This window comes from Brachyistius frenatus, unplaced genomic scaffold, assembly GCF_029030835.1.
Source record: "Brachyistius frenatus isolate BFR_SWC_R1_liver_20210118 unplaced genomic scaffold, ASM2903083v1 Contig_54, whole genome shotgun sequence".
Taxonomy (NCBI): Eukaryota; Metazoa; Chordata; class Actinopteri; family Embiotocidae; genus Brachyistius; species Brachyistius frenatus.
In genome coordinates, this window is record NW_027210653.1 from 314,041 (window position 1) to 331,928 (window position 17,888).

At 40.8% G+C, this 17,888-nt stretch overlaps 1 protein-coding gene across 1 annotated transcript in view; it reads right to left on the reverse strand.

Annotated features, from left to right (window-relative positions):
* LOC138624703 (phospholipid-transporting ATPase ABCA1) overlaps positions 1-17,888 on the reverse strand; it is a 143,641-nt gene that overhangs the window by 84,150 nt on the left and 41,603 nt on the right. Inside the window, exons 15-22 of the mRNA XM_069705081.1 lie at positions 15,533-15,754; positions 11,265-11,469; positions 10,837-10,953; positions 10,030-10,201; positions 9,072-9,203; positions 8,283-8,422; positions 7,447-7,584; positions 1,969-2,192 (exon numbers count right to left, since the gene is read on the reverse strand). Coding sequence (XP_069561182.1) covers positions 1,969-2,192; positions 7,447-7,584; positions 8,283-8,422; positions 9,072-9,203; positions 10,030-10,201; positions 10,837-10,953; positions 11,265-11,469; positions 15,533-15,754 — 1,350 coding nt within the window. The remainder of the gene's footprint in view (positions 1-1,968; positions 2,193-7,446; positions 7,585-8,282; positions 8,423-9,071; positions 9,204-10,029; positions 10,202-10,836; positions 10,954-11,264; positions 11,470-15,532; positions 15,755-17,888) is intronic.

Sequence of the window (17,888 nt, forward strand, 5' to 3'; positions counted from 1 at the left end):
TCTCCCAATTATTTTCCAAAGTGTCATCCAGCGAAGGGCACTCCACCTCGCCCATAAAAGGTGTTTGCATGTTTATTTATTTATTTCAAACAAATGACTGCGCTCGCCTCAAAGAGCTTGCAGACAAATGGTAATCGCTCGAGCCCTGCTGGCATCGGTGCATCTTGTTCATTTGCTCCAATTGATTAAAACTAAGTGTGCGAGGCACCATTGGCGAGCAAAAGCGAGAATCACCCCTCTCCCCGGTGACAATTAGTATCATCCAGCACGTAGACGTTTGCCAATTCTCATGCTGGGAGAGACTAAACACAGATCATCATAGGGGGAAGGTGGCGAGAGGGAAAGATAGCACTCTAGAAAGTCAGAGGAGCAGTGTTCAATAATAGACTAGAGAGAGGTGAGCGCTGTGTCAAAGGGGCCTGAGACTGACCTTCTTTTTTGATATATGAAGTCAAAAAGAATGATCCCCTTCCAATTACAGCAGGTTTATGTAAAGGTGTTTTAATAAAGATGTAAAAGGAGGGGTAATCGTGTGGTCAGGCCCGGGTCCCAGTCACCATATCCCTGTTTATCTGAAGATAATGAGACCACACAGCCGATGCTGTGTCTGTCAGCGGCCATGTGCACTGCTGAAAGATCCCTGAGGATGCAGAGACGATGGTTTTTGATGACTTTGTTTACAACAAACCTTTTCTCCACTGAGGAAAATAAGTCAATCTTCTCAAATTAAATATGTAAAATAGCATCTTGAAACAGATTACATTTTTTGGCCTCGACTGTCCAATTTTTTTTTAATAAAAAGTACAATATCACAAGTAGTCCATGATAAGAAACACTCGAATTTCAAATCTTTAAATCTTTCATCTGATCATTAGTAAAGAAGACTAAGCAGGCATTCAATGTAAAATGTCAGTGTTTCGTAGCTTGTCACTAAAAACTATTTAGGGTATATGCGTGGCCCTCGATCCCATACAACTTGTGACGAAGAGACAATGAGACATTAAATCTGATTTTAAATACGTAAAGAAAAACTAATAAACAGCAAAGCAAGGTACCTTGGAAGACACTTAAAGATCAAATTGCAGTTGAGTCAGCACGTCTGGTTTGCAAGGCCGCTGTGTAAGTGAACAATAGGTGTTGTAACTGCTTCAGTCTAATTTAGGCTCTATATTTGTCACTGGGGACCAGATCGGCACACAAATCTAAACATTACACAGACATTTGACATTTAATGACTTTATAAACCTGATAAAACAGTTGCCCTTTTATACATCCACCAGACACAGAAAAAGATCAGCTTTCATTTGGAGTCTTCTCTGTTTTGGTTTTTACAAATTACTTTTTTACTTTACCATCAATTCCTGATAGTAATACTTGGTGTGTTATGGGTTAAATGCTACCGCTATGTTCAGCTTATTGACAATTATATATAAGAAAATAAAAAAAGCACATCCCATGGAAATTAAATTTGGACTTTTATCATTTGCATATCCAAATATATTGAAAAAAAACTCATCAATTTCCATGAGCTGCACTTATTTTTCTCAAGACTGTATGTTTGTCATTTGAGGCTGGCAAATATGTAGCATATAGTGGGTTTAGCAATGTGTGTTACTGTATTTGGTTAATGAAAATTACAATGATGATGAGAGTAGTGGTATTGAACCAAACTTCAGAATTATGTAATGATTTTTTTGTATAGGTTTATTGCCTCCAAAGAGCCCTTTGATACTGCACATAATCATGCATTCCAACGTTAATACAATAATATTCATTAGTGCAGCTTTAAATCTTTAAACTTTGAATGAGTCAACATGTGTTTCATTTGAATAGAAAGTGATGTATTTGGCTCCACAAGGTCGTTAATGGAATAAAATTTCAAGTTCCAAAGCGAAAAAGGGCACATATGCTGATGCAAGATTTAAAAAAAAAAAAAAGCTCATTGCTGACCAGAAAACACGTACTTACTGTTTGTTCCTTTTTGGCCTGACTGCGCAGGATACCGTTGCGCTGAGCTGTCATCTTTTCAGACCCATCTCTGACCAAAGTGAGGTAGTAGCCGCTGCCGAAACATTTCTTCAGGAAGAGTGAGGAGCCGCAGCAGCGCATCTTTCCATGAGAGATTATGGCGATGCGATCGCCTAAGATGTCTGCCTCATCCATGTGGTGTGTGGACAGAATGATGGTCCGACCTGAAGAGAGACGGACAGATTCAGGCAGTGTCACCTGGCTGAGCAAAATAAGACCGTGAACTTGCTGTCTGAAGCAGTGTGTGCGCTTGTGTGACAGCCACAGAGAGTGAAGTAAAGAATAAAAACAGTGGACTGCAAATAAGGAGAAAAGCTAAGACAGAAATTACAAAATAAAATAAACAAACACAACAACATCTGAAGCAGTTTTCTTCTTTGCGTTAACAACTGTCATCACTGAACGGAAGAAAAGATGCCACAGATCACAACCGCTCCAATCAAGCCAATATCACAATCTGTCTCTGCACGGTCGTCACTTATCTCCTTGATGCCGACTCCACTGTGTTTTTCACTCGCGCTTATCCGCATGGCAACAAAGCAAACTCCAAAAGAGTGCGTAGGCGTGAATCTGGGACAAAATTAAAATGATGATAAAGGCCACCCTACGCTGTCTTTCCAGCATTTCTATGAGACCACATTTTATCCGAGCTCTCCCTTTTGTTCCGAGATTCCTTTGATTCAAGAGGCATCCAACTGAACACAATTGCACTGACAACTACAGCATGCATTGCAAGATTATTCACAGGTGCTCTAATCTTTTCAGATCACGCTGTATCAGATAACACATACTAATTATCACGTACCCCAGAAATCAGGGGAAAAAAAGACGAGATCTGTAATGAAGTCACAGCATGGTCATGTCTCTGCAGTCTGCATGAAAGCGCCATCACAGGGAACTTCTGATCCAGTAATGTTTTAAAGCACAGAACATTTAACCTAACACCTTTATTTCTCTGAAAGAAATCTCCTCAAAAGCCTATAACCTGGAAAATACCGTGCTGCCTCAGGTTAATTCATTTGTTATGAATTATTAAGACCAAAAGTGTCAATAAATGGTGATTATACATGGTTTGTTAGCAATGCTAGGAGTCAGGGATCTGTGAATAACCATGTCAGTCTGCTGGCTGGTGGGTCGATCCGAAACGTTTCTATTTCTACAACTCCTGAATGAATTGCAATGAAATTTGATAAAGACATTCAATGTGGTCACAGCTACAGTCACCTACAGTCATCTACAAACCGCTACACAAAACTACAGTCACCTACAGACGACTACAAACCGCTACACAAAACTACTGTCTACTACAGACTGCTTTAGGACTGAGAAACATGTACTGCTTGATCTATCTTCAGGATTTTTTGTTTCCTGGTGCCGTGGCCCAAAATTCTCACAGGACTGCTCGGCAAAGTGTTGCCAACAACATAAATAGTCTGCGAAAGGCCTATGAACACTCTCGGAATTAAAAGCAGAGAAATCGAAAAAGGAAATCTGAGATGTGCTGGACTTTGTTATCTCCTGACTCGCACCAAACGCTTCACTGCATCCTGATATGCATCGACTCTTTCAACATTGATGACATTGTACGTCAGAAAATGTCATACTGACACTTTGGGTTTCACCGAGTGCTGGTCACGATCATGAAATTTAGCTGACGATTGATTGTATTACAAATAATTCCAATCAATGATTCAATTGTTTTATTTTTCCTGTTCATTTTATGACACTATTGTAGCCTAAACCTAAATATAGTACATATTACAATGTATATATATATATATATATATACACATGAATAAGGTATATAATACATATACACCTTATGAAGGGGAGCAATTGGTTGGCTGGGGTGTTTGACTTTGAAACTATGTTGATGTTTATGGATGCTCATCCAAATACGGTCGGTCAAATAATAGAAGTTAAGCGCCTCGAGATAAACGTTTGGTTGTGCTAATTTTCCACTCGTGTGCCTTTAAATCACAGCAGAAGAAGAGGACACAAATGGATGGCGCCAGTCAAACTTCAAACAGTGGAATGTGGAAATAGTGATGAAAGTATTCCTGTTACTCATCCAGCTGTGTTTATACAGATCAATGGAAAATATTCAAATGATTATGCAAAATGATTGAGGTCAGCTCGAATAGTTGCCATCAGGCGATTATGTAATAACTGTGGAGGGCCTGTTTTAACCCTTTCTTCACTCAATCTGTGGGTGCTGAGCACGGCTGTTTTTTTTTTTGCCCTGAGCTGGTTAAATCTGTGTCCTCCCAGGTCACATTATCCCAGAGACAAGGACGCACTCGAAGGTCATTAACTGCTATTTAGCTTGGAACTATTCCCCCACCCCCACTTTTTGCCCTGCCACCAGCTGAGCTGCTAAATCCATCCGTGTTTCAGTATTAAGTATTGCTGCCTTATGCTATGCCAAGCAAGTCTGGATCCCTCTCTATACAAACTCAAGTTGAATGAATGCCCAAAACCCAGTCAATTTAACATATGGAGGGGGAGCTATGATTATGAAGGGGGGGAGGTTGAGAAGATTGCTTGAGGTTTAGATTGACCGTGCCAGCTCATTTTGTATGGGGTGCTCAAACTTACAGATAATTTTCTTGGGGATTTGTTGTGGTTTACAAGAAGGGAAGGGGGGGGGGGGTAAAAAAATAAAAAATAAAATAAAGATCAAAAACCACTGCATCATCTGTGAGTTGGGAGAAAAATAAATGTGTTTGGACTGCAGATGGGCCACAAAGGTAATCTGATTTATAGTGTGTTGTGGTGCATTACAGCACAAAGTGATATATCAAATGGAGTTGGGTGTGTTCAGGTAAATTGCCAGTGCTTGCACTGCGCACTGCAAAGTGAGGCTGGGAAATCTGGGTTCTGTCATTTTGCATCTTTCACTTTAAATCAACGTGATGTAAATAGATTTCAAAGTGGTTTGAGACAAATATTATGTACATCGGCAGTAAGACAAATTACCAGACAAAACTGTATTAAGTGTTGTTTGTGGCAATTCAGATCAATACTTTATAAAATGTCTAGCCTGTCCACTAAGTTATCATAACCAGATGGCTCCATGTTTACTGTCAGAGTTGTAAAAATGGTTTAAAATTACACTTGAATGAATTTAATTTATTGGCACAACTAAAACTCAGACAGTGTGGTTAGCACACGGAGACTGTAACTATTTGCTGACGCTTAAAATGCTTCAAATTATTTTTTTCTGCGCGTGTAAGGTTTTCAATGTTATGAGATACTCCACATACTACGCTCAAAGTTTTACAGCTCGCTCCCATCTTCCCATTCACACACTGCTGTAGTTCACTGAAGAGGTTTGATTTTCAAAGCACTAGCATTTACTCCAACAAATAAAAAATAAAAATCTTCTGAAGAGCTTTTTCTTCTGTCATAAAAACAGCTAACGTTGGATAAAAAAATAAAAAAAAAAAAAACGTTGGTACATTTTTATGCCATTCGTATTGGCTTCAACCCTACATTAGTTTGTATTCTTGGAGAAAATTAATTATGTGTCGTAAAAAAATGGATTTATAATAATTTTCCATAATTTATGAATTATTTGTTATTACTTTATCTGCATACATTTCCCCCCTATGTATGTTACTCCTCCAAACTAACTCAGCTGCCTACAAGTGACAGATTTAATCTGGGCCTAAATGCAGTATTGGCGGTGGCAGTATTCAAGGTGGGATTTAAGATATTATATTACACCTTAATGCTATAATAGACATACTCCAGCATTTTTGGAAGGAACAGGTTCATATTAATCAACTGCAACAACTAATTAAATCCTTATAACCAATTTAAAGGACAGTAATGTTTTAATTCCCAGTGATGGCACGGCTGCTGATACAAGCTGTGAAATTGAGAAATTCACTAACTCAAGGAGAAATCTTTGGATACAACAAGTTTCATTAGCTATGCTTTTCAAAATAGGTTGGGTTGTTTGTCACGTGCATGTACATAGAATAAAATATCATATTTATGTGGCAGTAAAGAGCTATTAAAGGTAAAATAAACGAGAATGAAGAACCGAGCCTTTCAGGCCTGCAGCAAAGGCTTGTAAATTGGTGAAGTTATCAGTTACAATCGGTAAATCAAACGACATAAAACGATGCAAAGCACAGCAAAAACACACACGGCTCAAGGCACTCAGCTAAATGTATAAAATCCATTATATTAATATCATCCTCAAGGCCCATTTTATAACATAATGAGTGGGGTAATTTAATAGTAATCAACTTCCAGTAATGGGTGATAACTAAAAATTCACAATTTGCTCATTTTTCTTTGAATCTTCACCTTCTACGGTAATTTTCTAATGAAACATGACAAAAGAGACAGCAAAAGCCACCTTAAATGCAAAAATCGAGTTCCAACATGTCACCATGTCACCATTTTGATGAACATACCCGACTTAATACAAGATATATCGAGCATACTCATCCTAAACATGCACTGAGGGTTTAATTTAGGCTGTGAGAGCATGTACACCATGTTCTTGTTCCTTTATATCTTCAGCCAGTTAAAACTGCCACCAACCGAATGAAGCCCCTGCTGAATTCAATCAAAACAACACCCACTGGGGGCAATGTGGTCAACCTGTCTGTGTGAAAAACCTACACACTTAATTAGCTATGATGAACTGCAGTATTAAGTCCAATTTCAGCCTTCAGCTTTTCTTTTTACACAAATAGACTCCCCTTTTTATTCTGCTGCTTTAACGACAAACCTTTGTAACACTGTGGTGCAAATAAGACTGGAGCGGCACAAAACATGACTCATTCAACCAGCCAGAATGTGGAGGCTCTCATTATAAAAGAGTTATCTCCAGCTCCCATTTGGAGTGAAAGGACTTGATTAGAGAGAGAGAGAGGGAAGCTAATGACACAGTGAGGGCGGAATGTCACTCAATGCACATTAAACATTTAGACATCTGTTGAGAGATGTTACTCGAATGTCCATGTCTGCTTATAGCCACCAGCAACTGCTATAAGTATACAAGGCCAGAGAGTGACAAGCCGACTGACTGGGCAGACAATTATGGACTCTGTTAAATAGCAATGTCTTCTTTACTGCTATTTCAATCTATTCAAGTACAATTCACAATTTCTCTCCATCCATGATTGAGTTTTACCGACAGCAAGGCAAAAAAAAAAAAAAAAAAATCAAAAATACTTTGCAGGCTACTCTGATCGGTTCATTTCGTTAACGGCTCTCCTGTTGGATACATTCCAGCCTTGTCAGTTAAAAGTTTACCTTGAGCCGGGCTCAGTTTTGGAAAGTTTCTCGGTTTGAAACGAGATCAAACATGCTCTCTGCACATTCCGGTCAATTCTACAAACATAAAGGGCTTCAAAGCCTTAAGTGGAGCCGTGCTTCTTACCACTGATCCCTTACCTTGTTTGTATTTTAACAGCAGTTCCCAGATCCCCCTGCGGGCATAGGGGTCCACTCCTGCGGTAGGTTCGTCTAAGATGACGATTTTTGATCCACCGACGAAGGCGATGGCCACCGACAGCTTCCTCTGCATGCCACCTGAAACACAGAACAGCCTATATATCAAGTTTGTTACCGTAGGAACCCCTCATGGCATGGAGATGTGTGGCTATGAATGCAACTCTGCCCGTAATGTGTGAAGAATACTACGTCAATGTCAATATGAAGTTTCAGTTGTAAACTGGACACAATATCGGGGAACGATTATGGAATTAACATGTCGACACGTAGCTCTGCATGTTTTATTGTCTTCTACATGCCGTGCAGTGATTGATGGCAGTGAAGTAGATACTCCTTCCGAGCATAATTCCAGACTGCACGCTCTTAGCGAGCTCTTCAAAATGCATCCAATGTAGTGCTAATGTATTGGAAATGTCAGCATAGATCAACCTTGAAAGTCATATTTCAGTGATTTTGCTCACAAGCAATCCGTGACCGGGGACAATTTATCAAGTAGGACTTGCTCATGCCCCCCAGACAATGAATTACAACCTGTGACACTCGGGTACGGTGAGTGTGCGAGACAGCCGCATTGCACTCGAGCTGGCGAAATAAGCGGTATATCCTGAGTAGAAAGGATAATCTACAGATAATATTCCCTCCCAGGGGCGAAAAGAATGCACGGAGCACGCGACCTGACGAACACATCAAAAACTAAATTGACATCCCTGCAAGCTGTCAGTCACAACCTCTGAGGTACACACATCTCAATTACATCAACACACACAGAGACGAACCTGACAGGTTCTTAGCAAGATCCTTCCGCTTGTGTGGTAAACCGACATCCTCAATCAACTGGTCCATCTCAGTTTGAACCTCGCTGCGACTGCGGCCTTTCAGCCGGGCGTAGAAGTAAATGTGCTCCTCCACTGTCAGCCTGGAAAGGAGGAAATAATACCACAGCAGCTGTTTGATTGATACGTGAGGGGTGATCAAATGCGGCATCACCTGCCAATAAGTTATATGTAAATGTTGCAAGACAGCTGTCCAGGAAGAGCCTGATCAAACTGTCGTCAAGTTAAGTCTTGAATAATATCACAATGAACACATCGCCATGCCTGCCTCTATGTTTGCATGAATATTTGAATCCTACTTACTATAGATGCTTTCATTGTCTGGAATTAATATTAATGAAAGTAATTTGCAGGTGCTCAGCTGTAATTATGATGTAAGACTTGTGCCGACTTTCAGGTAATCAGTTAGTGGAGAGAGAGCGCGAAATAAAAGGTGAAACAAAGGTGACTCCAAAATATAGGATAATGGTTGGAAATGGTGCTATTAGAAGAAATTTAGTGGTCTGAGTGCACAAAGGTCATTTCATTTTTAAAAGGAAAAAAGGAGGAAGGGATAATGGTGTGGTGATGGGAAACATAAGCCGAGACTGAACCCTCATTATACATATGATTAAATCATACAGTAATGATCCTCTTTTGTTCCATTTCTTTTTATGAAGCTGAGGCAAAACGTGATTATACCAAAGGCCAGTGGCAAACAGGAATGGAAGGCTGTCTGCTAAATCCACTCACTGATCGAATAAGACATTATGCTGTGGACACATTCCCAAGTACTTCCGGATGCTGTACATGTCAGTGCGGATGTCATGTCCGTTGAGGATGGCTGTTCCTGATGTAGGCGGGAACAATCCCGTCAGAATTGACCTGTAAAAGAAAAATAAAGGCTTTTTTTTTTTTTTTTTTTTTCCCTATTGATAATATAATAATCCCTTGATTTATTGAACTGCCAGTGCTCAAAAAGGGTTTTTTTTGGCATATTTGTCAACAGATAATTATGTCCTAATGATCTAATTCAATCTTCATAAGGTAGAACAGTAGTGCATGTCGTTAAAAAAGTTGAAAAAAACCCAACAACTGTCCATATCTCCTCTATTTATTCTTTTGTCATTAAATATGTATTAATTACAAACAAACATTAAAACCGGGTGCAGAATTACCAGCTCAATAATCAATATTTCTGCATACCTCCCAGAGAGCATCAATTGTAACACTCCATCTCATAGACAGAGAGATGCTGTGCTCTGGAAATGCATCGACACAGAGCTTCAGTGTGTGACAGAGTCCTTCCTGTGCCCTCTCTCTTATTGTGCTCTGTTATGTTTCGTTCCACTTGCCGAGAGCGGATGTCTTCCCTACATGCCCTTAGTCTTGCATGGCTTGCTCTCCCTGTCGCTCATACTCTCTGGGCCACCGGGTTTCATTTATTTCCTGTCATCCTAAACCCCTTCCAACCTCGGCGCTATTTTTTAAACACCAATTAGGTAACTCCCACTATCAACACCGCAACTGAGTCGGTGTGATAAATGTCCTCTCAGAAGATGTCGCTCTCTGAAAGCAGTGACCACTGTATTCATGTAGGCTTCGGTGAAGTCGCCTTTGTGTTACGACGTAGATCAACTGCACCCGGCCAAAATTACATGAACATTGAGCCAAGTGGCAAAACATGGGAGAAAAAGATAACGCAGCTCACATGGTGGTTGTTTTTCCAGCTCCGTTGTGGCCGAGAAATGATGTGATCTGATTCTCGTAGAAGTCCATGCTCAGTCCGTCCACAGCCAGCTTCTTCCCAGTCTTGTAGATTTTGACAAGATTACGGATGGAGACGCCCGCTCTCATATCAGGTGGTGGCTTCTCCAAATATTCTTCAGAGAGACATGCATACATTCATAAACACAAACTTGGATTAAATATTATCTTATATTAAACAGAGAAACAAGCTTGAAAATTGTAATCTTCATCAATTACAAACCTTTAAAGATGTCCTGAAGAAAGAGATGTATTTTAAAAAACCAAACCATAATCATAATGTAAACAAAAAGATGTACCTTTTTGCACAAACATAAGCACTAACACAAAATAAACACATATAGCAAATAGTAAAGTACTGTAGCAACATTTATGGACGCTGCAATAAAACATGCTTTTTCTTGAATAATATACTTGACAAACAAAATTTCTAAATGAAAACACTGCTGATAAAACAAAAATAACACCACTTAGCAGTCTACCTTGAACTTTAATTGGAAATTTTTTTGTTTTTTTGTTTTTTTTATCAAGTTCCTGACTTAGCACTCACCTTTTTCCCCCCCTCAAAGCACCGAGCTCTATTATCGCCATATGTGACAAGTAGGGTGCTAATATTTGTTAGCGACTCATCCCAATGAAGTTCCACTTCTTGTTAGAACTACAGTACGGTCCATCTGGTACATGGGAGCTGCTCGAGTTACGCTGCAGTTACACACTGAAGGCGAGGACTGAATATAACGCAGCAGTTTACCGTTTTGCACGCTGGAGTCTTTCAGCATGCCGGGGTTACCACCAGTCACTGATGCTGTTCCACACCAATAAGACTTCGTGAAAGGGAAGTACCACGGCTGTGGGATTCCATATTGGCCTGGGAGAACATTATACACATTTTAATATTGGCTTGGCATAAGGTGGTAATTTACAGTGAGGGTTTCCTCCTGACAGTCTTGCACACATCCTATGTTCTTTTAATTAGACTAGATGAGAAACGCATTGAGACAATCCTGTTTATAGTAGAAAATGAAACTAATTAAGCTCCAGCTTAAATCAAAAGGCTCCATGACTCTTTGGCATTTTTACATATATATATATTATATATATTAATTTTTTTCAATACCGAAACCATCAATAACACAACAAAGTTTAAAGATAATAATGAATCGGTTTAAAAATGAATACCTGGAAAGACATTTTCAATGTACCAGGTGAGCAGCCAGTATATAGCAGCATCAAGGAGCATCATGGCGATGGACACGCTGAAGGTGTAGCGGTCGCCCTCCTCTGGACTCTTGCCGATGTTGTGCCACTGAATGCCGATGCCTTGCTCCTCGTACTTGGAGAAGCTCTCACAGCCGTAGCCGAAGGCCACGCATGACAATAAACTCTGGGAACGAGAGATGAGCGAGGAAAACATTTAAAAGAAGAGTTTGATCATTTGCATTCATGTTGAGAGTCAATGTCTTTTTGGGCATTTTCTTTGTGCAATTTATTCACACGGGAATACATGTTTTCAAACTGCTGTGTTTGTCTTGGGTACTGTCACACGGGACGAGAATATCACCTGGTGAGTAAGCCACTTACAATTATTCATAAGGAGGCAGATTTTTGGGAGCTTTCACACCGCGAGTAAAGGCATCAACCAATCACATCGTGTGGGAGTGGAAGGTTTGATTATGATTGGAGGTGGATGTTGTTTGTTTCTCCAGCCAAGTGTTTCTGACAAAGGATCATGAATAGGATAGTGAGTATTTTATGTAATGTATATGTGATTGTTGTTGAGTTGGTAGTAAGCAGGCAACAGTGTGACAGCAGGTCTGTCTGTACGCTAAAGAGTCAGAGCTAGTAGCTGGTTATCTTGGTTGCCTGTCAGGTGGTCCCAATCGAGAAATAGTGTGGCCCACAGTCCACAATACAAATGCAACATTTTTGTTTCTGCTCTTTGATTAAAAAAATACAATAAAAACAGAGATAATGTGTTAAATGGTGACCTTTAAGAGGACTAGTCGAACGGGTTCTTTTTAACCTTTGGACAAATCCAGGCTGGTTGTAATAAAATGTTGGGACTTTTTTTCTCAGCTAAACTTGACAGCTTTTGCTACATTTACCAAACAGATAGGAGAATTGTATGAATCTTCACATCTACTCCTCAGCCGGATAACAAAAGAATGTTGTCTAAATGTGGTACACTAAAAGATCCCTTCACTATGCTTTCAGCCACCTGGTAGAAAATGCTATGCAGTATTCTTTGATCGGTGCATTTTGGTGATGACTCATTCGTCTGTTACAACCCAAGGTCACACCTATAACTGATCAATAAACCTGCAGCAAACAGAGGAACAATATCCACGCATGCATCAGCTGTTTTAATAGCTGTTACCTTTCCGAGCATTCGTGAGGACTGTAAATTTAGACAAGATGGACGCTGAAAAGCGTCAGTTGCAAACAAAGATTTGCTGGATCTTTCATACAGTAGGAAGCTGCAAATGATGCTCTGCCCACGAGACATCATCTGCCACGGCCTCTCACTCTGCATTGCCATGTTGCCTGCCAGCTGTTTTATCACGGCTCATTTGCTCGCAGCATTTATACTCCGGCAGAAGGGTTTGCTGAGGCTTGAGAGACGAATCATCACGGACGGGGCCTACCCGATGTTACACGACCAGACAGAGAGTCTGAAAAAGCTCCGCAGTGACGCCAAACCTCTAGCCTGGCTGTTAATGCTGCTGGCAACTTCCTGTGCTGTCCTCCGCTGCCCATCTGCCCATCAGTCAGTAGATGCGGGTTGACAGCAGGGCTAGTGGGCACCCATCCTTGACCTCTGTGTGAACGCCTGACAAAGCGACGGGAGCCACTCCTCTGGCTTCAGAGAAAAGAGCACGAGTTGAGAGGCAAACAGAACACGCTCCCTCTGCTGAACACATGTCTAACTGCAAATTCAGCTATTACTCAGTGTGCTGCAGTCAAAGAACGTTGTTAAGAAGTAGAGCAGTCGAGGTTCCCGTTGTTTGGTAACAGTCTTTTTGCAGGACGTTTTGGAAGCGCAGGTTGAATGACAGACAAGAGACAAATACGTTTCTGTCTGAGGACGTTTCCTTCAAAGACTGAAAAATCTAATTTTCTATTTTACGTGAAAATGTCAGTGTACAAAGTCTTGTCTGTCTGCAAAGTGTTTCTGAGAATCAATTGGATTATAAAACAAAACAAGAGGAGGCTGCAGGTGCAATACTTAATCCAATAATTGACTCATAAAATTGGCTCGTGTTTTGATCATTGAACAATTGTTGAAGTGGGTTTTCAAGTAAAAACATCAAACATTCCCTCGTTTTATCTTTTCAAATGTGAAAATTAGCAGCCTGAATATCTTCAGGGTTTACCTGTTGCTCTGACAAAAGAAGCCATTTGAGGGACATGATATTAAGGCCATTTTACAGGCATTTGTGCAAGTAAAGACAGGGCACTGTGATTGCCGAGTGGTTAAAGCAGATATTCCACAGCTGGGGACTTCTGTTGCATGTCATTCCTCTCTCCCCTCATTCCCCGTCCACCTCTATACTGTCTGCCACGGCCTGAATGAAAAAAAATAACCCCAGCCACCCTTTATTGATAATAAAAATAACCTTTAGTTACAGCCCTAGAGGAGGCCAGACAGTATACTATATATTATAATGAATGTCAGCGAAGTCACATTACAGTAAAAGCTGCCATATGTTGTAAAAGCATAGATCAATTAACTGATTCCACCAAAGGAAGACCCGACAAGTTTAAAATTATTTTCGGGGAATTACCATTTTTCGAAATTTTCCCGGGACTGAATGATTAATTGAAAATAACTCCGGTTTTACAGAACATAAAAGAACCGTGGGCCCTCTCTTGTTTCCATCTCATTAAAAAACTGGTGGAAAAACACGGAGTAAAGTACAGTAGACTGTTCCCTATTTTTATGGTGTCCCTGTAGCTCTGCGTTGGCACACAGCTGCAAATCCAAAAACTGTTCATATAAATTCAGGTGATCTTTTGAAATTCTATTGCAATTAAAGACTTCATTATCAAGGACAACGTGGGGGAGCATTTGTATGCCTTGGCACGATGTGGTTTTTCGAGCTGGAGAAAGAGAGAAGCCACACTTAATGCGCGCGCGCGCGCACACACACACACACACACACACACACACACACACACACACACACACACACACACACACACACACACACACACACACACACACACACACACACACACACACACACACACACACACACACACACACCCTCTGATAAAGTGTGGGGATGAACTGGATAGTGGTTTGGTCAGAGGAACATTGCTCATGCTAATTAGAGGGCTAGAGGGCTATCCATCTAGTTGGAGCAGGGGAGAAAAATCTCAGCGCCAGGGGAGGACCGAGCGATGGCACTTTGTGTAGAGATTAAATAAGGTTTTCTGTGCTTTATATGTAAAATGCCTACCTGGCCAGCACACAATCTGTAAAAGAAAATTAACTGAAAAGTTTGCTTGCATTTTTGCACAGAAGTTACTCAAAGGCAAGCGACCACAGTTAATATGCTGGCACTGCTCCTTGTTGGCAAAAACAAGGTGAACAAAAAGTGTCTGAAGACGAAAGCAGAAGTGACTTCTATCAGGTGCCAATGTAAGAACTTACTGACTGCCACAGTTTCCAATTCTAACCAAGAAAAGTGACTGTTTACCTTGGCCGCTGACACCTGATACTGCATTGACATAAAAGAAAGCATCGCCTGATTAACATTCGGTGAGGATGCCTTCGAGCGTGCTGCAATGAAGATTCAAGATTTTGTGTGCCTTTTATCTCATGACAGCTTGAGGACAAATGATACCAGCAGCGCCAAAGGTCACGCAGAAAGGCTACACTGAAAGTTGAGCAATGGTACACTATTTATCTTAATCCCTTAGAGGATGGGAGAAAATCCCCAACTTACTCAGTGTGGGTCTGTCTCGTTGCTTCTGAACTTCAAAATGAAGCAAATTCTTCACATTTGAGTCAAAATATGTCAAAACGAATGTAAACCACATCACAGTGACAGTATGAGTGTTTACTAAATTCCTGTGTGCAATTATATTTTAATTTCAATGTCACGGGACCATTCAATTCACTTTGAAAGCTAACATCTTACACCATCATCAGGAGACTGGTGCAGAAGATAACTACAAACCTAAGACGGATATTAGTGGCCCCGGAAGTGAATTCACTCCCTTTTATAACTAGCAGTAGCGATGACATCGCACTTGTGCCTGTATGGATTTAAAATGGCAAACAATATGGATAATAAACAAACAGCTGTGTGTTTAAAGTGGCGAAAAACATAACCTGGGACCATAACTCAAGAGTTACAGTCAGCCCTCGTCTACTAATGTAATAACAGCAGGGGAAGATATTACAAAAAAAAACATGTCGGCGCTAAAGACGGACTCACCACGCCAACCTTGGCCTGGAAAGCCATGACGTCCCTCCAGGCATAGCAGAGGAGATGCGGCAGGTAGAGGACAAAGTAGATGAGGCCACCGCACGCCGCTGCTAAGTTGGCCTTCGAGAAGAAGACGCTAATGAAGAAGCACTGAGTGGTGGTGGCCAGGCAGAACACCAGCAGGAAGACGAAGATTACGGAGGGGTCGCTGTATTGCAGGACTTGGCCATACTGTAAAAAAAAAAAAAAATTGAATGAAAGAAAGAGAAATGGCAGAGAACAATTTAATGACAAAAACACAAAGATGTTCTTTGCGGTACAAGAGGTGCAGAAAAATGGGGAGATTGAGAAAATGTGATTATCATGGTTGATTTTTTTCAAACACACCTGGCAGAGTGAAACACATGACACACCTGCAGATGCTTTTTCTTCGGACTGATATTCAGTTACATACTCTAAGTCCTTAAATGTGTCAGTCTTTTACTCTGCCAGTTTGAAGGAGGACCCTTCTCTAACTTTAGAGAGCTGCTCGTGAAGCCATCCATTTCCCCGCAATACACCATGATGCTGATGTCGTCTCCGAGTCCAATTCAAAGAGCCATTTGAACTGTTAGGATAATGGTGCTATTGTAATGGATGCAATTATGATTCAAATCCAAACAGAGGACACTGTGCGATGGATCTGCATGACTGTTCATCGCAGAAACTTCTAAATTTGCACAGGCTAAATGAACTCTCAAGTACAACTGTCAGTGTCAAGCACAATTATCTCATTTTGGTGCTTAGGTTTCACTTCAGATTAACATCTTTATTGTTTTAAACAAAAGTCTTATTAGTTCATGAGACTCGATGGCCAAAACTCTCCAAAAAGCAGAGCCGGGTCCTCCTTCAATCACTGTTAAATTATTATGAAATCACCTTGAGTACAAGGGCAAGGAGTAAAGCGCTGACGGCCAACGGCAGCACACTGGACACTGCCCAGCTCTGCCAGTAGGTGGCGCTTCTCAGGCCCATGATCCTCAAGGTCTCCTTAAGCCTCGCCTCTTTCTCTGCGACAATACCCTTCACGATCATGGCCACCGAGTAGATCCAGGCTAAAGTCAGGTATAAGGGCAGGGAGCGTGCCAGCGAGCGGAGGAACCTGGGAGTTTGAGGAGCCACAACGGACAAGATGATGACCCCGTTTACACCGGCTATTAACATCTGTATCTGGATACGTTACGTGGGTAAGAACATCTGTTTGTTGAGAAGCCTTCGCAATTATGTCCTATGTTAATGTGTTCAGTAGTTGTCCGGCATAGTGAAACCTATGCTTCTGTATGGGTTTGTCATTGGATCATGTCAACAGCATAACAACAATGGTTACACTCTACTCGAAATCATGCTAAACAAATCCCCATGTAATTAAAGCAATTGCTTTCATCGTCAGTTTTATATTTAACCTTTTATAAAAGAATTGACAGAACAAGTTTTTTTTATCCTTTAAGTGAGCAAAATGTGTCTCACCGGTCATGTGTTTTATGTTTCATTAGATGTGAACGGAGAACCAAAAAAAAAAAAAAACCTATTTCCAGGATGGGAAAGTAAATCTACTCACAGTAGGACCCAAATTCCAAGAAGTGGCTGTTGTAGAAAGGTCATTGCTGTGAGACTGATAAGTTGTGAGATGAGTGGGAAGGAGGTCACGCAACGGTGAGTCACATAAATGTCACACATATAAGTTCCTGTTTACGCATTTCTTCTTTGAGGCTCGCATTGAATGTACCGCTTTCTTATTGCTCCATCTAATAAAAGGGTGTCTTGCAGATTTCTATCACAGGCTCGTGTCATTCTCCTTCGCCAGTGAATCTTTTTCTTTTTTTTCTCACTGGACTTGACTGAACTAGCAAGAGAATGAAAATCTGAGAGGCTGCTCACTGCAGAGCCAACATATCCAGCCCCATCTCAAATCACTGTGCAGTGCTGTGATTTATTTTTGCTGTCAGTCAACTAAAGATCCTCACCTACTGTACATCCCCAGCTCTAATCCTGATCTCAACACGGGGCCTCACGAGACCGCTAGTCGGGCTCCACCTCTCTGGATCTGGTGAATTTAGCTCTCCAGTGAGCACTAATTGGAAAATGTGGTAATTGTTCAGCGTCCTGGGTGGATTTTATTTTTAACTTACATTAATTTATCAGTGGCAATGGAAACAAGCGTTAAAGACAAGACTGGCATTACTGACTTTTAAGTCGATATGGCCAACTTTTAAGAAAACACTGGTGGACGGTGGAACGTAAGCAGTCATTTGAAAAAAAAAGTTTCTGGCCACATGTAAATCCAATTTTCACTCTGTTCGCTAACTAGTTGCTTAAGAGTCTGTCC